The sequence below is a fragment of the Alternaria viburni genome (assembly GCF_023758015.1).
Source record: "Alternaria viburni strain BMP 2772 chromosome Unknown scaffold_25, whole genome shotgun sequence".
NCBI lineage: Eukaryota > Fungi > Ascomycota > Dothideomycetes > Pleosporales > Pleosporaceae > Alternaria > Alternaria viburni.
The window spans coordinates 278,192-295,622 of NW_026055794.1; the positions used below are offsets into that span (position 1 = coordinate 278,192).

A 17,431-nucleotide genomic window follows, 5' to 3' on the forward strand; every position below is an offset into this window, starting at 1 on the left:
AACACATACGAACAACACAACTAACAGCCGTGGGATTCAGAGGTATTAACTAATCACTTGATACCTACAATACTCGAAAGGAGGAAGAGCTAGAGGACAGCCCATCATGGCAGATAACAGCAAGATAACCCTCGGCCGCTACATGTGGGAGCGTATTCACCAAATTGGTGTCGACACAATCTTCGGTGTACCCGGCGACTTCAACCTGCAATTCCTGGACTCCATCTACCTTACCCCAGGATTGACCTTTGTCACCAACCAAAACGAACTGAACGCTGCCTACGCCGCCGATGGATACGCCCGCATCAAGAACACGCCCGGATGTCTCGTGACCACGCATGGTGTGGGTGAACTTTCGGCTTTGAACGGCATCGCAGGTAGCATGAGTGAACACGTTAAAGTTGTCCATGTTGTTGGGCAAACTACGCGGGCCATGCAGAAGAACAACATGATGATCCACCACAGTATTGGAAACAAGCCAAATCACCAAATGTACAACAAGGCTAGCGAGGGGCTGAGGTTCGCGGCTGCAGAACTCTGGGATGTTGCAGATGCACCGAAGGAGATTGATAGGGTGCTACGGGAGTGCGTTATCAAGAGTGGGCCTGTCTACATCTTCTTGCCGCTGGATCTGAGTGCCGAGATGGTAGATGCTGGGTTATTGGAAACTCCCATTGATCTTGCGCCGCATGTGGATGAGAAGGCGCAGGACGAAGCGGTCAAAGCTATCGTGGCTGCCGTCGCTGAAGCTAAACAGCCAACGGTACTGGTAGACGCTCTCGTCCATCGCTTCAACGCTGTCCAGGAAGCTGCGCAGGTAGTCCGCAAGCTAAACGTTCCTTTCTTCTCAGCAACCATGGGCAAGGGCATTGTCGATGAGACAGAAGAGAACTTCGTTGGGGTGTGGAACGGCGAAGTCAGTTCTCCGGGCGTCAAAGAAGCAGCGAAACAGGCAGACTTGGTAGTGACTCTGGGGTACATACCTGCTGACACGAACTCGGCTGGCTTCTCAAGACCGTTGGACGAGACTAACACCATCCACATCAACCCACACGACGTTGTTGTAAGTCCCTCGCATACCTCATCTGACGTCTATTACTGACATACTTCCTAGGTCAAAGGCAAATCCTACCCCAACACACCCATCAAAGCCCTCCTCGAAGCTCTAACCACCGCCTTACCATCAACCCCCCAACACAAGATCCCCAAACCACAACTCCCAGCACCCCGCACACCCCTCGACGCCAAATCAGTCCACCTAACGCAATCCCAACTCTGGCCCGCCATCCAGTCCTTCATCCGCCCAGGCGACGCTCTCGTCAGCGAAACCGGAACCTCGAATTTCGGTCTGTGTGACATTGATTTCCCGTCTGACATCAGGCTCGTTACGCAGATCTACTATGGCAGTATCGGATTTGCTACTGCTGCTACGCTAGGTGTGGATATTGCGCGGAGGGAGCTCGACAAGAAGGGAGAGGGACGGACTATTCTGATGACGGGGGATGGAAGTATGGCTTTGACGATTCAGGAGATTGGGACTATGATCAAGGCGAAGTGTAAGGCGATTGTTTTTGTGATTAATAATGAGGGGTATACGGTTGAGAGGTTGATTTGGGGGGCGAGGCAACGTAAGTTCTCTTCTCCTTCCTCCCTTCTTTCTTTACACGCGAGCAACATCCAACTAACCACCATCGCCTACAGCGTACAACGACATCGTCCCGCACAACTACTCACACCTCCTGCCCCTCTACCGCCACCCAGACCCTTCATCTTCCTTCCACCGTGCAACCACCCTATCAGAACTCTCCGCTATCCTAGAGAAACCGCAGCTGCAAAACCCGCAGAACGTCCAGCTTGTGGAGCTGGTGCTGGATAAAATGGATACGAGTTGGAAGTTGGGGACTGCGCTGGCGTGGAGGAGCGAGGAGCATAAGGAGTATCTTACCAGAGAGGGCTTTGTGGATACGTATGGGGGGTGGGGGTTGGAGGGGAAGGCTGGGGGGAGTGTGAAATGGAGTTGAGATATGCATGGGTTGAGGAACTGAGAAGGAGGGTTGTGTGCGTAGTTGATCGAGTCGCTTGTTTGCGATCCGATGCTACAAATCAATTATCGTATATATATTGTAGTCCCTAATCATGCTACTTCGTCATTCAAATGACTCCCGCAGTTCTTCCCATCCCTTCGTCTTCCCGGCCTCCACCCTTCTCTTTCCCTCCACCTTTTCCATATCTAAGCAAACACCCCAAGTAAACAAAACCACACAACAATCAACTCGTATATCATAACAGGCTGCTTCTCCCACCCATACATCACAGCCGCAAACCCCAATCTCAGCGGGATCGTCGAAGCCATCATGCGGCGGTTACCCTGGAAGGTAAAGATGAGTTGGTACCAACCTACTGCTACTGCGCCGAGGCCTTTTTCCTCTCGTTAGTCCAGGGTTGGATATACATTGAAACTAATCCTCGACTTACCGATCGATTGTAGCGTTTTCTCTGGACCCTCCATACCGGTGATTGCAGAGTACTCTTCTGGGTTGATGAAGGGGTAGATGCCGAGGGCTATGTTGACGATGGAGTGGAGGATGAGGAGGAGGCGCGCCATGCGCGATATGGGTGACATTTTGGCGGGTACGAACGTATTCAGCGGTGTCGAAAATGCTTAAAGAGATGGTATGATTGATGTTTGGGATGTTGCAGCGAAGGATGCAGCTTTCCAAGGCATTGGCACCAACCCCGCTAAGGCAAGGCGTGCCGTTTTTAGCGCCCACGTGTGCGGCGGGCGTGGATATTCTCTGGTCTACGAAGTCTTGGAATTAGATCCACTTTTGTGATTGTTTAGGATTCGTTGTCGACAGATGTTATCTGGCACCTACATTTGTGTGCGCATGAAAAAGACAATGCAGGTACAACAGACGTGCAGCCAACATGCGCCTAAACACCGAATCCAGGGTTGCCGAAACTACTACCAGCAGCCCACCCATCAAGATCATAGAACCACTCCGGACTCCTTCCAAAGTAAAAACCATCCACTGAATCCATGGGTAGCCCCTGCATGTACGCATTGATATCGATATCCAACCCCATGTTCACATCTCCCAGATCGCTATCTAGCATACTCAGTCCGTCCATCGTGCCGTCGAAATAAGGGAAATCTGTAATGTTACTGCAGCCGCTCTGGGCGCCGGTGCCAGTAGGTAGATGCTTCCCAGTAACATCATCAGCGCCCTCGCCTCGACCATGCTCTCTCCCTGCGAAGCTGCTGCTGGAGGGACTGAGGTCGATGTCTTTGCCGTGCTCTTCGCGGTATACTGATGCTAGTATCTGACTCATTTCTTTGGTAGATGATTTTGCTGCTTCAAGTACAGCTGCTTCGGGGTCGGTGCCGGCTATTAAAGAGTCGATGCGTGCTAGTGCGCAGTTGATAAAGACGACACCTTTTGCGTTTGTCTCGCCGTTTTGGACGCGGGCGACTGCTGTGTGTCGGGATGATTCCAGGACTTGACGCAGGGCGTGGTACTGTGGTGGTAAGGATGTCAACCCTGTAGAGGGGGACGTTGCGGCTGGGCGTGTGCATACAAGAGGAGCGAATAGCGCCAATTCTTCTTTCCTTTCGTTGATCTGAGAGTTGAGCTCGTAGTACACGGTTGACATAGCGTAGAGGAAGAACGACTTAAAGAACCCCACGCATCGATGCGTCATGCGCGTCCAGTCGTCCTCTTCTCCTGGTCCCAGTTCAGTTGCTGGCGCGTAAATCGCTAGTGATGTGTCGAGACATATCTTCCGGGAGTAATGATAGCGTGGGTTCTCGCTTGCTTTGGAGAAGTAGGGGCGGTGGAGGCAGAGGACGAAGCGTCGGACTAGGGTATCGGACATCTTGATCTGGAACGGCGTGATGTTTTGTCCTGCTGCTAATGCTGATTTGAAGAAGATCATTTTCTCGCGACAGACGCTGATGAGCTTGGTGCCGATACGCAATACGTCGTCGTATGATAGATCGAAGCGCAGGTTGTTGATTACCCTAATGATCTCGAGGCGTGTGGGAAGGGTCTGTGTAAAAGCAATCTGTATGCTGCTGTCCGTGAATACAGTTGCTGGCCTCACATCGAGTGGTGTGTCTATGCCGTTTCCCATATCTTCGTCGTTGATGTTGGAGGGTGGCTTCGTGTCGTAGTCGTTCACCGAGATCATAGGCGGCATGCCCATGTCTAAGCTGCTTTGTGCAGTGATCTCCAGAACAGTCGCCCAAAGTCTGCGTCGCATCTCGCCATGATAGACACTGATTTTGGGAAAGTGAGACGGGTCGCGATGTAAGCCGAGATGCATCGCCGTCCGCAACATCGTACCTGCAGGTATCCATATATGGTCACCATCGATGCCACATACTTGACGTGCAATCAGAATCAATATCTGTATCTGCAGTCCTATCATGTTGAGCCGCGACTTTGCATGAGGAGCACACTGCCATTCCGCTGCGGCTTGGATCCATTTCGCAGCTGACACGCGAAGCTTGGCTTGGTCCGGTCCGGTGTAGAACGGCACGGCAATTGCGCATACCAGTAGAAACTTGTGAATAATGGACGGCTTTGCAGGCGTGGTGCCGAGCCAGTATGCATCGTAGACTCTTCTAAAGGAAGGTACGTGTAGTACGCGAAAGACACCTTCGAATGTACGGAGATAACAATCCACCAATGCGTCGCTGATTTCCTTCGGAGGAATGCATGCCTGTAGTTCTGGTGAAATGGAAGGCTGCGACATGCGAGAGGCCTTGATGATGCGAGCCATTCGCTTGACTTCTGAGACAGTAGCATACAGCTCAGTCGATTTGTTCCTATAGACTACCATTAAATTTACTGTCTCTAGAGAAAGACTGGAATAATGACATACACCTCTTTCCTGTTTGTATTGTGGTTCGTTGTAGTGTTTGTATCACCGAGAGCGTCATACTGTTACCCGTCAGTTAAATTCGTTTCGAACAGACAAACCCCGACAAGGAAACCTTCGCTACAATCACTTACAGGGTCGATAGCGTTCATCCAATGACTCTGACCATAGTACTTTGCCTTTACAAACTGGGCGCTTGTGTCACTTGCACTTTCCCGTCCCGGCGACGTACTAGTCCTTGGGTCATCGTTCAGAGTAGCCCTCGCCAGTCGTTCTTCCAGACCCTGAATCCTATCCAACAAGCTGTTGATGATAGAAGCTTGCGCAGAGTCCGAGTGCGAGTTCAAGCTAAAAGCCGGTCTATTGGAGGGCAGAGGCTTTGGCTGGCCGTCGCATTCTCCAAGAAGCCCGGGTGCCACATAACGATTGACGATTGCATCAAACTGACTGGGAAGCTCGGGCGCCTCAGGAGAAGAGCGAGCCGGATTTCGGTCGTGGCCGTTGCTGTGACCTGTGGAGGCATCGTCCTCAGGTGATCTTTGATTCTCCGGCCGAATCCCCGGACGTGGAGGTCTAAACGTGCATGTCGCTGATTTGATCCTAGTGCATGCACCACAAGGTTTTCCTCGGTCGCATCTCACCTTGCGCATGCGACATTCGACGCATGATAATGCTGGTCTTCGTCGACGTTTCGCTGGTCCGTTGCCATCTGTGTCTGCGGATTGGATGGTAGGTTGCTCAACCATTTTGGCTCATAAATACAAGAGAATTTGTCGCAGTTATCTTGACTGCGTAGTAAGAGTCGTATACAGCATTCAAAGATTCTAACATGGTTGCTGGTAGACGAACAGGCACCCGTCGGTGTTCTGTGGAGCGGCTCGGTGCTCGGTCATTTCGGTCATCTCGCCACTGAGTCCGCGGCAGGGGCGTTGGCCTGCTCCTTCCGTCTCTCGTCGCAACAACACCATCCTTGGGGCGAAGGATTCCAGCTCGCATTAGCCTGGGAACGGTGTGCTTACACAGTCGCGTGTACTGACAGAGCGATAGAGTGTATGGCTATGCCTCGCGACATAGCTCCGTTTTGGGTAGCGTCCCAGCCTCCGCCAACTGATCCCCATCCATATTAACCACAAACGGTGTCCCTACAGCCTCGCGCGATCATCAGCACTCAACTCCGAACGACTAGCTAGACCTTGAACCGCATCGGGTCTGTATTAGAGAACGCTATTGACAAAATAGAGAATGTACGTTGTCCGCAACAAGAGTTCTTGCAAGAGTCTGTATTCATGTACATCTGCTCGAAATTTAGAAGTACAAAGCGTCCTAAAATGCACCAACAAGCTACCCAGGCATCTCTGCCTGACGATGATCATACCTGGTCCCCTAATCATCCACCTCGCGATACGCTATTACGTACAAACATCTGCGGGTTCCTTACACACTCTCCGCATCAACACAGCTATAAGATGATGCATCAGCCGCAGCACCACCCTGGTAAACAGATACAAGCGGGTAAGGGCAAAGATCCCTCGACAACACTGTCCCGTTGACAGGTTGAGTTCCAACTGCCGGTAGGGTGTCTGGAGCAGTACCATTTTCGACCCAAGCGACAAGTTGCTGCAGCGCGTTATTGACGGGTGCAGGACCAGGGCCACCTGCGCAATGATGAAGACCAGGCGCAAGGAACAACCTGTAGTACTCATCCACATCGGCATCCAACGCGGCTACACGGTCATAGTACTGTGTTGACCCACCCGAAGGAATCAGGTCATCTGCGATGCCGTGCCAGGTGAGCAACTTCCCTCCTGCCTCCTTGAAGTCTGAGAGATCCGCGTCGTTGGTGTTGATGATCGAATCCCACTGCTGCTGGCCGGCGTACAAGTAGTCCGGTAGACGCTCCGCGGTGATTACAGACCAGTCAAAGGTAGCGTTTCTCTCGACAAAAAGCTGGAACCACTGTGCGCCGAGTAGCCAGGCAGCGGTGGTGAGGCAGGTACCTGAGGCTTGACAATCCGTGTCGGTCGTTGCCTGGAGGGGTGCATCGAACGCGTATCCTGGGTAGATCTTCTTTCCCCGTCTGTCGGAGACACCATACCACGTAGCGTTGGCTACAGTTGCTGTTGCGTTGGAGATGACATTCGAGCTGCTATTGCCGCAGTTGGCGGGCTGACCGACCACGGTGAATGGGTCGAAAGTACACAACTCTGGGATGGATATGATCGAGTCTTTGACGCCGTCCAGTTCATCGCAAGCGGCGATTGCGGCGGCCCCAATCGCTTCGAACTCGCAGTTGGGCGGGTATTCGCCGAGCGTGTTCATTACAGCTTGAGCATGGAACAAGCTTGCCAAGAGCGGGATGATGTTCAGTGCGGGTGCTGCAGCTATAATACCGTCAAACGCTTCGGGGTAACGTTGGGCCAGCATCATGCCTTGTCTACCACCCTGGGAACACCCTGTCCAGCTGTGTCTTTTGTTAGCCATTGTTCATCCTAGACACACGATGAAGCGTTGACCGCGAATAACATCGCAATGTCAGGGTCATACGTACTAAGAGTAAGCGGGAGCCTTCTGATAGAAGCTTTCTGTAACCATCTTCCCGAATATAGAGAGCTCGTTCAAAGTCACAGAACCAAAGTTCTGCAAAGCAACCACATCGACATTACCCGGAGACTTGAGCGCCCAAGGAAGAGCGGAGACTTCAGTTGCATTGTGGCCACCGTCAGTGGAAGCTGCCGCATATCCCTGAATGATGGCCGGGAGTAGGCTCTGATCGAAAACACCAGCGCGCCAGCCGCCGCCTCCCACACCATTGAAGCGTCCATTCCACTGCTCCGGCAGCCATATCTGGAGGTTGACTGTGTCGTTCTGACCTGGATGGGTGTAGGCCATCTCTACACGGCAGTAGGAGATGTTGTACGATGAGACTCCAAGAAGCGGCACGAGTTGTTCGGCTGGGATAGGCGAGCCTTCTGGTGTCCATTGTGTCTTGGGCTCTGCAGTGAACTTCGTGATTGTCGTGCCATCGAGGTAGGGTTGTGCAAGGCTTGAACAAGCCAATCCGTGCGCTGTTCGGGCTGTCAGGAACAGATATCATATCGAACGAATTGGACTCAACGTACCTAAAGCCGAATACATCTTGTTCAAGAACAGACACGGTTCGTGCGAGATAGGGGTTTGATGTTGAAACAGGTGGTGACTTGCTCTAAGGTGTACAGCAGAATGGTGCCTGCGACAACATTACTTATATACGACATGTTTCTTTAGCTGCGATGGGAGGCGGTTCGTCAACGCCCTGCCAATTCCACTATGATGGCAATGGCGGCATAGCCGACCTCGCGAGATGGTGGTTCATCAGGGCAAACGATCAAACGAATAACGCTTGCTTTTGCGTGCATTAGGAGCACTGCGCGATATGCCCAGGTGATCGCTAGTAATCCTGCCTTGTCCTTCTGGAGCATAACTACTTCGGCAAGGCGGATGTTAAGCTTCCGGTGCAGGACCGGTAAACGAGAACGAGTACCTCTTTTGATCGGCATCTTTAGCGTCAACCTACCAAATTAGGCTTCCTTTTGGCACCAGGCCAGGCACCAACAAGTCTCGCCCCCGCAGCACACCTGAGCCATGCCGTCTCCTCGCGAAAGTCCCCAGGCGCATGAAAACCTACCACATCTAAAGCGGAACGAATATGCGAGTGCCGCGATTGAGCCCGAATGGCAGTGAAACGATACCATAGGAAGTCACGGGCTGGATGCGACACGTGCAAGCGACGGCGCGTCAAATGCGACGAAGCCACACCCAAATGCGGAGCTTGTTCTTTACGAGAAGAACAATGCACCTACCCAACACAGAACGTTTCAACTGGGTCTAGAAGGAAAGCGAAGACGGCGTTGACAACGGCATCATCATCCTCATCATCATCACCACCACGATCACCCATACCAACCAAACCGGGCTGGTACTCCCTCTACGATGCCTACAGCGGCCCATCCTCCCGCCTAGCCACCTACAACGCGACCCGAACTCTCGAAATGCGGCTCATGCACCAATGGACCACAACCACCTACCTCACCTCCGTGCACCGCAACGCGCTCGTCTTCCGCGACTACGCCGTAACCAAAGCACTCCAACACACCTACCTGCTCGACATACTCCTCGCCTTCACCTCCCTACATAGCGCCAGTCTCGCCTCCTCCCCCACCGCATCCCACGACCACGTCGCCGCCGCACTGCACTACCAGAACAGAAGTATATCTGAGCTTAATGAGCAGGTGTCGCTTGCCTGCATCTCAAAAGAGAGTCTCGATCCAGTTTGTCTTATGACTGCTCTTCATGCTGTTGTTGCGCTTATCGCTAGTCTGATTCCGGCCACGCCGGGTGAGACGTTGGAATCTGTGTCGAAGGTACTAATGCGGGTGAGGAGGTATACGATGGGTATGAAGGAGATTGTGGAGGAGCATAGTGTGTGGGCTAATAGTGGGGAGTTGAAGCAGATACTTGGTAGTCCTGTTGTTGAGTTGGTTGGAGAAGAGGGCAGGGCGTTCACGGCGGAGAAGCTACGCGCGTTGACGGATGCTATACTTGCGAATATGGATCTTGATGATGCGGCGACGCCGTTCTTTCGTGGTACCTTGGAGAAACTGGAGAAGGCGTATATGGATAGTGATGGGCATTCGGTAGTTCCTTGGTTGGGTACCGTGGAGCCTGAGTTCTTTCAGAAGGCGGATATGGGGCAGGTGCCGGCTCTGGTTATATTAGCCTGTTGGGGTGCGATTAATTGTATTTTGGAGGATATGTGGTGGATGCAATATTCTGGGAGGAGGATTGTGGAGGAGTTGGCCTGCCAGCTCGAGGGCTGTGATAGCCGGTGGACCGAGATTCTGGATTGGTGTTACCAACAGGTTGGATTGATGGCAGAGATTAGTGATCGTGTTCGAGAGAACGGTGGAGGTGGGCCTGGAACGGGTTATATCGTTCTCTTTGGAGAGCATGCATGAATGGTATCGTAAGCGAAACAGTCCAAGTCGTACTCGTTTACTTGTTCTCGTTTACGCAATACGCTGGAATTTGATTGCGGCGACGAGACGTGGAGGGATTGGCGTGAGCCTGCAAGACTAGTGTGTGAACCCATGTGGTACCTACAAAGGTACTGGGGAGATTCAGGTAACTAGCTCTACGTTAGCATCTAAGCCCGGTTGCAGCACCATCTCTTCCACTTCCTCGACACCAACACCTCGCTAAATGCCACGACAACTACTCATACATCGCACACCCACTGACGCCATCTACATATCCTTTGTCAAATCGTAAATCTTCTGAATCTCCTTCAGCTCGCCCTCATGGTCGAACTTGAGATCCTTCAACAACCCGTCTCCGAATCCAAAGACCCAGCCGTGCACGACAGGGAACTCGTTCTCAGCCCAGCACTGCTGCACGGCCGCTGTCTTGACCACGTTCCGGCACTGCTCGTATACGTTCAGCTCAACGAGCTTGTCGTACTTCTCCTCCTCTGTGCCGCCGTTGGCCATAACATCGTCGAGCTCCTTCTGGTGCAGTCTGTAGACATCGCGGATGTTTCGGAGCCAGGGGTTCAGCAGACCCATGTCCTTTGGTGTCATGGCGGCCTTGACACCACCGCAGCCGTAGTGGCCGCACACGACAATGTGCTTAACTTTGAGGTGGCGGACCGCGTAGTTGACGACGGACATGACGTTGAGGTCGATGTTGTTGACGAGGTTGGCAATGTTGCGGTGGATGAACATCTCGCCGGGCTCGAGACCGGTGATGGCTTCGGCGGGGATGCGCGAGTCGGAGCAGCCTATAGGTGTTGGGTTAGCAAATTCTAGGCGGTGGGTGATATAATGGAGTAATGTTATAGGGCAATTGAGTCATTCCAGATGCAACTCACCAATCCATAGATACTCGGGTGCTTGTCCTGCACTCAGATCCTTGAAGAAGCCTGGGTTCTTGTTCCGCATCTCATCGGCCCATTTCTTGTTGTTTTCAAAGATGCGGTCATGGCTCTGCTGCAGGTACTTGCGCACCTCCTTTGGCTCTTCCTTTCCAGTCATTCTGGGCCACGAGAAGTTTCGTTTGGCGGTAGTACTCTGTGGATTGGATGCTTGCAATAGGGATGCTGCCCGTCCAGTATGACAGGTACGCAGGGAAGTCTGATGAAGCAGAGAAGATATCGGAGAAGAAGTATGCAGTAGCGGTGTTGAGCTTGATAAGAGACGAGAGGCGGGAGCGAAGGACTGCCCCGCTGCAACTAGCTCTCGGAGAGCGTGGGGTAACCGGTGCGGCATGACAGGACAAGAAAAAACGACGCGCAAAGGCAAAACGCCAATCCCAGGTCCGCGGGCAGTTTCGGTTTTAGAAGGGAGGGGACGCGACGCTGAAATGCTCGAATTATTTTGCTTCTGCTGCGCGCCGATTGGGCGCTCTGACGTCAAAGGATTGGCTAAGGATCTTTGGACCCCTGTTGTCGATCAGCGGGCGATGGGTCTAGCAACCAGATCTGGGTGAAACCATCGAGACGGTGCAGCCTCACCATATCGCTGCGAAACATCCCAAGCATTATCGGCACGTCGAATCCGTTAGCTGGCACAACGTATTCGCCAGCTGCACAAACAATATGGCTCTTAATGACGCCAAGAGGACCATCCTATCGCGCCATGCCGACCGTCTATTGAGCTCAAGGGCTTGGCCCAAGACGATCTGTCCTTCCGAAATTGCCCGCGCACTGTCAACAGAGGAGCTGTGTGCATTGGACGCGTCAGAGTGGAGAGACACCATGGATGATGTACGAAAGGTGGTGTGGGAAAAGAGAGAGGCTGGGGAAGTCGAAGTAATGCAGAAGGGCGCAGTAGTGGACGTGGAGAGTTTGGCGGATCTCAGAGGGCCGATAAGAGTGAAGAATGTGAATGGATGATATAACACCGTATGGCTGGATACTCTTGCTGACGATAGCATGTATAGTTGCGATACAATACGAAAACTGATTAGTCGTTCCAATTGACCCGATGTGCTGACCTTGAAGAGCCGCACCTCACGAACTCTGATAAACTCCAATATATGCATGCATCCAAACCTTCTCAAGTTCTCAGACTCAGGTATCAGGATGCTTGGCGCCACTCGCATCTAGTCCCTGCCACTTCTCTTCGTCCCACCCCATGCTGGGATCTGTTGCATTCCCGGCTTTGCCCTCTTCTGTCAGATTCTTGATATCGCTCCAATACTCCAGCTTCTTACACTCGTTATCCGCGGCTTCAATAGCCTTGAGCAGATTGTTGATTCTGCGTTCCTCGGCGTCGCCTTCAGGCTTGTGATCCTTCTTGTGTTGTTCGCGGTGGTCTTTGGCGGCCTCGAAGCGGTCCATAAGTGTGGAGAGGAGTTGGCGGCGCGAATTCTGGAAGATGAGCATCGACATGATGGACGGTATCTGCACTTGTTAGCTATGTTTGCATGGTAATACAGCATACATACCTGTTCTGGGAGGTAGTGCAGCTCCTCCCCTCCATCGTCGATGAACTTGTGTATGTAGATGATCTTCTCGCGGTCAATGGCAGCTGCCTTGAGTTTTCTCATCAATGTCGCAATATCCCTAATCTCCTCGTCTAGACTCGTCTGTGCGCTGTCGTCCAATAGACCGCTGCCAGTGCCAAAGGTGGCTGATCTAGCCAGTGTCGTGCCGATGCTGAATGTCTCGCCAAACATGCGCTCCTTCGCATTCTTCTTGGTCTTAGGTGGCAGCCTCTGCTTGACCCGCCTCCGTAGCCAGCGTCGCCGCCGAACGAAGCTGTGGAACCACGGGTGGTTGCCATGCCACGCTGAACCCTTGAAGAGCAGGCTGTATTGCCAACCCTCTTCATCGACATCCAGACTCATGTCGACATACCAGCTCTTCCAGTCCCATACCCAACTTGGGTCCGGGACTTGTGCATTTGTGATGTTGACTGCTGAAGGCTTGAACTTGGCATCCTGCCACGGCGCAGGGTCGATTCGCAGGTTCCATAGCGCTTTGGACGAGAAGAGGGGAATGCCGAAGACGAACCAACCGCGTTGGTTCTCGTAGAGGATATCGATGTGCGAGTCCGATGTGGTTGACCGCTGTTCGGGTTGTGTAGCCGAGGTCGGTGTGTTGTCGCCGTCGGTATGGTCGACGAGGTGGATTTGTTGGTCCGCCATGCTACAAGCGTGGTGGAGGTGTCAGGGAGGGTAAGAGGCAAACGCCGTTGCTATCGTGGATACATGAGGTCGCTGTGTTAGGCAGGCACGGCACGCTGCGCGGTAGTCGCTCAGGCAGTCGCTCGAGGCTGGCTTGTTGTGGTGAACGGTTTAAGGGGCGCGCACAAGAGACGGCACGCTGGGAAGGCACGATCGAGGTGCGACAACGATGCGATGAAGAGAAATACTATGATGACATTATAATTAACATGTAGAAGCGAAAGCAGCGAGTGTAGGTAATGTGGATCCGGCTTGACGCGCTCGGTAGAGTCCTAGTTTGGTGATCTGGTTCGCACGGCACTGAAAAGCCCGTGCTGCAGCTGTCTGCCATTACGTCACACATGCGCTTGTTTGAAAGACGCCTTCCAAGGTTCCCCTCCCTCGCACAACTCTCATTCTACATCTCCAATTCGAATCTCACATACCTTGATCTTGCTTCAAGTCCAATCAATACCACCTCGCAAAAACCCCATTACATCAACATGTCTCGTCGTTTCGCTACATACGGTGGTCTCGCTGCTGTTGGTGGTGTCACCTACTACCTCTACAGCGCTGGAGGCGACCCGAAGCTTGCCGAGAGGAAAGCTGAACGTACGTCCGGAGGGTATTCAACTTCCATAGTATCTTGACTAACATGTATAGATGACGCTGCGACTGCCGCACGCAAGCTGAGAGGCGACTACCCTGGCCAGGACAAGGAAGCAAAGAAGGCCGGCCAGGAGGGTTACGAGGCAGTACGCGCCAGCGCACAGCAATACGTATGTCTAATGCGACCCTACTACTCGTGACAGTATGCTGACCACTGCTAGGCCGACCAAGCTAAGGCGGAAGCGAAGAGGGCAGAGCAGAAGTTCGATGCCTACAGCGCAGATGCGAAGAAGCAGTACGAGGAGGCCAAGGTCCGCGCTGAGCGCGAGATGCACGAGGCAGGCAAGCAGGTCAACGCGGCCGCCAACAAGTTCGATGCCGTTGTCGAGGAGAAGGCCGCGAAGACTCAATCATGGCTCGGTGGACTGTTTGGCGGAAAGTAAGCTCTACGTCTAGAGGACTAATAATGTAATGATAATGCGACAAGACGAGCTGGAGCTTGTTATTGAAGATCTTGCATGAGCATTGGAGTATATAGGCGCAGGGCTTCTTATCCTAATATGATACAATACTCACAATTGCCCTCTCTTCGTTGCACAGACGCGAGAAGCTCTGGCGACGGTACGCGCCGCGACGGCATTGCTTTTGCGTGATCCACTCCTTCGAGAACAAGACAATTTTTGCACGCGCTGCGTCATGAGTAGAATGGAAATAGTACTAATGCCAAATGAGGGCTGAAAGTACGCCGGATGCGTGGGGCAACGACACGTTCAAGTTTCATTAAAGTGGGGCGGAAACGCGACGCGAACGCGCAGAAGCGTAAAGCGCGTCGAACGTGCCTTCCCTGTTTTGCAGCCCCCTCGGCCCATAAACACTCCTTTGGACCTCGACCTCACACTCACACGACACATCACTTATCGACATTGTTCCAGATATCTCATCGTCGTATCCATTCCACTATTCTATCAACAATGTCGCCTATTGCTCCCGGTCAGCTCCCGGCCGAGCTTGTCAACCTCCTCGCGTTACACTCTTCCTTCCTGACCGCGCTGTCGCTGCATTACGCCCACAATGGCACTTCAACGCCTGCCGATCTTCGAGACCTGATTGCATCAACGACATTGGTCTGGCGGCAACGTAAAGTCACGTACGATGACATCCGACTCCTCATCGGCATCCTCGACCATGGCCCTTCCGGCAACAACAACCCCTACTACCTCTCCGACTATGGCCGCGGCAAGGTCTGCATCGAGATCAAGGACAGCAGTCCGATGATGAACGGCATGACGCATATGAATGAAGAGGGATTGCAGGATATGTTCAAAGAAGGCCTAGACACGCTTTGGACGCAATGGTGCACCTCGCAGAAGATGATGAGCCGACCAATTGCAGTGCCCAAGCGTGGACGGGGACGGCCAAAGAAGGCCGATATCAAGCAGGCATGCATGGACACGTTTCTCGACGATACTTCCATGTCCAAGTTCTTGGGCCAGCTTCCTCTTGCCGAAGTCACCACATGCGAGTCCCTCACCGCACTCGCGCCAGCACAAGAGAAGGGACGCAAGAGGTTGAGGGAGTTCAAGGAGAGTGTACAACAAGGCCGTGCACAGAAGAAGACGAGACCCTCTTTCGGAAAGGAGAACGAGACGCCCATGGGCCAGAACCAACAAGCTCAGCCCGCCCAACCCAAGATCACCGAATTTGCTGCCGTCCGCAAGACCAACCTCCTCGACCGTATTCTCGCAAAGCAGGAAGCTGCAAAGGCTGGTCCCGCAGCGCCGACCCCCGCCGAACTCCAGCGAAAGGCAGCTCTACAACGCACTCCAGAGGTCATTGGTGTACTCTCCCTACTCTGCGCGAACAGACCCGGATCGCGCGTTTCCTTCTCCACAACCACCCTTCTGCAGGCAATCCAAGGCTCTATCCGATCGCCGATTTCAAAAGACGAGGCGATGAAGTGTGTTGAGGTTTTGGCCAGCGAAGTCGCTCCGGGATACGTGTCAGTCGTCAGCATGGGCAGTATTTCTAGTGTTGTCATCAACCAGATGATGAGGCCCACGGACATCAAGAGCAGGCTTATCGCGCTGGGCGCATGAATGCCTGTTGTTTCCATTCTGTTATCTTCAATGTTTTTGCAGCTCCATGAGCTCACTCAGAGCCACCTTTGCTTATTGTTCGTTTACCGCATCATATTAGCGAGCGCATTCTGTTCTTTCACTGTACAGTATTTCAGTCCTCTAGCATAAGCATATCCTAATCACACAACACGTTGAAAGTCGAAGTCTTTTTCTCATCGTCTTCCTGCAATACCTTCATGTTTTAGACACTCGGTGATGCTTTGCTACGCGTGGCTGGCGTCTTCTCTGACAACTGACAGGTGTTACACGTCAGGCCATCACAGCTCGCTTCACTTGTCAGCACGTGTCCGTACCATCAATGCAGTTTCTTGACACCGGCAAATCGCCAATCTTCACGTCGGCCTTTTACTTCAAATTCGCCGTTCCGCGAAGCCAAGCTGGGAGAGCGAGTACATGGCGGCGTGTTGTACCGTTGTTGTTTGATCAACCCGACATCACAGGTTGGAAGAGAGCCTGGTGTACGAAACAATGACAGCTAAGCACCAACGCACTGTGACAGAAAACGTTCCATTGACACCTCTTCATCGAAATAACAGGACGCCGGCATTGACGGGAGGCACTCGTTCCATTGTTCTGGAGCAGCTCACGCATTCGTGAACAACGCGTTTATCCACAATTTCGAACATGAATGTTTCTTTCCTTAGGCCCTAAGGAAGCGATTAAAATATATATATCATGAACAGTCCTGAACGTGGTACGCTCACGAGACCTTGCCACTCATTCAACAAGCACTGGACCTATAACCCGTACCACCTACCGGGCAGCTTCTCCTCTCTAATACCATACTTACAATCTATATACCACACCTCGAAACATCCTACAAACTTCAGTCAGCATCACGATACCAGCAACCATGAAGACCTCAGCAATTCTTCTCGCGCTCTCAACCCTCGTGTTGTCAAGCACAGCCGCTGCAGTCCACCCACATATCCATCGCAGGCATGGCCGCTGCGAACATAGCAGCAGTGTATCCGGCGCTCCTCCTGCCCCAGCACCAACGACACTAGTAACCTCTGTATCTGCTTCTGCCTCTGTTGCTCCACCAGCTGGGCCTCCACCAGCATCGTCCGCGTCACCCCCAGCTGCGTCACCACCACCCGCCTCCACCTATATGTCACCACCACCACCAGCTGCAACTCCATCACCACCACCCGCCCCAACCTCGGCCTCAGCAACAGCCTCCACACCACCCACCCCATCACCCTCCACATCTCCAGACCCCAACTCCGGCAGCGACAAACAAATCACCATAGCCGCCGGCGACACACTAGAGAAGATCGCAGCCGAGAACGCAGTCGGCATATGCGACATCGTCAAGGCGAATAACATCCAGGACCCGAATTTGATTCTTGCGGGCGAGATGTTGACGGTTCCGGTGTTGATGGGGGAGAAGGACGATAGTAGTTGTATGAGTTCAGAGGGAGGAGATGGTGGCGGTGAGGGTGGTAAGAGTGTTGGGTAGTTGGAGGGGTTGTTTGAGGGGTTATTTGAGGGGTATGGGTGGGGTGGGTTGGGTTGGGTTACTGAGTCTGATCAGTGTGTAACACGGAAAGCCGTATGCTTCTAGCTATTTTCATGGTCGTAATTTCTCTTTTGAT

General features: G+C 52.8%; 9 protein-coding genes across 9 annotated transcripts; 4 read left to right on the plus strand and 5 right to left on the minus strand.

Moving 5' to 3' along the window:
- Window positions 1-106: 106 nt before the first annotated feature.
- J4E79_009498 (uncharacterized protein) lies at window positions 107-2,021 on the plus strand (the record flags this gene model as incomplete). The annotated part of the gene is made up of 3 exons (XM_049358344.1): window positions 107-1,063; window positions 1,115-1,556; window positions 1,702-2,021. 3 exons carry the CDS (start codon window positions 107-109, stop codon window positions 2,019-2,021), a joined length of 1,719 nt encoding a protein of 572 aa, XP_049207199.1.
- Window positions 2,022-2,230: 209 nt separating this feature from the next.
- Window positions 2,231-2,623, minus strand: J4E79_009499 (uncharacterized protein; the record flags this gene model as incomplete). The annotated part of the gene is made up of 2 exons (XM_049358345.1): window positions 2,231-2,418; window positions 2,476-2,623. The coding sequence occupies 2 exons, from the start codon at window positions 2,621-2,623 to the stop codon at window positions 2,231-2,233; spliced, it is 336 nt and encodes a 111-aa protein (XP_049207200.1).
- A 311-nt stretch (window positions 2,624-2,934) lies between these two features.
- On the minus strand, window positions 2,935-5,630 carry J4E79_009500 (uncharacterized protein; the record flags this gene model as incomplete). Its single annotated transcript, XM_049358346.1, has 4 exons — window positions 2,935-4,208; window positions 4,461-4,796; window positions 5,051-5,429; window positions 5,526-5,630. 4 exons carry the CDS (start codon window positions 5,628-5,630, stop codon window positions 2,935-2,937), a joined length of 2,094 nt encoding a protein of 697 aa, XP_049207201.1.
- Window positions 5,631-6,318: 688 nt separating this feature from the next.
- J4E79_009501 (uncharacterized protein) lies at window positions 6,319-8,019 on the minus strand (the record flags this gene model as incomplete). Its single annotated transcript, XM_049358347.1, has 3 exons — window positions 6,319-7,345; window positions 7,433-7,949; window positions 8,004-8,019. 3 exons carry the CDS (start codon window positions 8,017-8,019, stop codon window positions 6,319-6,321), a joined length of 1,560 nt encoding a protein of 519 aa, XP_049207202.1.
- A 2,147-nt stretch (window positions 8,020-10,166) lies between these two features.
- On the minus strand, window positions 10,167-10,952 carry J4E79_009502 (uncharacterized protein; the record flags this gene model as incomplete). The annotated part of the gene is made up of 2 exons (XM_049358348.1): window positions 10,167-10,699; window positions 10,790-10,952. 2 exons carry the CDS (start codon window positions 10,950-10,952, stop codon window positions 10,167-10,169), a joined length of 696 nt encoding a protein of 231 aa, XP_049207203.1.
- A 1,037-nt stretch (window positions 10,953-11,989) lies between these two features.
- J4E79_009503 (uncharacterized protein) lies at window positions 11,990-13,068 on the minus strand (the record flags this gene model as incomplete). The annotated part of the gene is made up of 2 exons (XM_049358349.1): window positions 11,990-12,322; window positions 12,367-13,068. 2 exons carry the CDS (start codon window positions 13,066-13,068, stop codon window positions 11,990-11,992), a joined length of 1,035 nt encoding a protein of 344 aa, XP_049207204.1.
- Window positions 13,069-13,589: 521 nt separating this feature from the next.
- J4E79_009504 (uncharacterized protein) lies at window positions 13,590-14,138 on the plus strand (the record flags this gene model as incomplete). Its single annotated transcript, XM_049358350.1, has 3 exons — window positions 13,590-13,698; window positions 13,750-13,865; window positions 13,917-14,138. The coding sequence occupies 3 exons, from the start codon at window positions 13,590-13,592 to the stop codon at window positions 14,136-14,138; spliced, it is 447 nt and encodes a 148-aa protein (XP_049207205.1).
- Window positions 14,139-14,666: 528 nt separating this feature from the next.
- J4E79_009505 (uncharacterized protein) lies at window positions 14,667-15,791 on the plus strand (the record flags this gene model as incomplete). The annotated part of the gene is made up of 1 exon (XM_049358351.1): window positions 14,667-15,791. The coding sequence occupies one exon, from the start codon at window positions 14,667-14,669 to the stop codon at window positions 15,789-15,791; it is 1,125 nt and encodes a 374-aa protein (XP_049207206.1).
- Window positions 15,792-16,944: 1,153 nt separating this feature from the next.
- Window positions 16,945-17,295, plus strand: J4E79_009506 (uncharacterized protein; the record flags this gene model as incomplete). Its single annotated transcript, XM_049358352.1, is given in 2 exon segments — window positions 16,945-17,233; window positions 17,252-17,295. The coding sequence occupies 2 exon segments, from the start codon at window positions 16,945-16,947 to the stop codon at window positions 17,293-17,295; spliced, it is 333 nt and encodes a 110-aa protein (XP_049207207.1).
- Window positions 17,296-17,431: the final 136 nt, after the last annotated feature.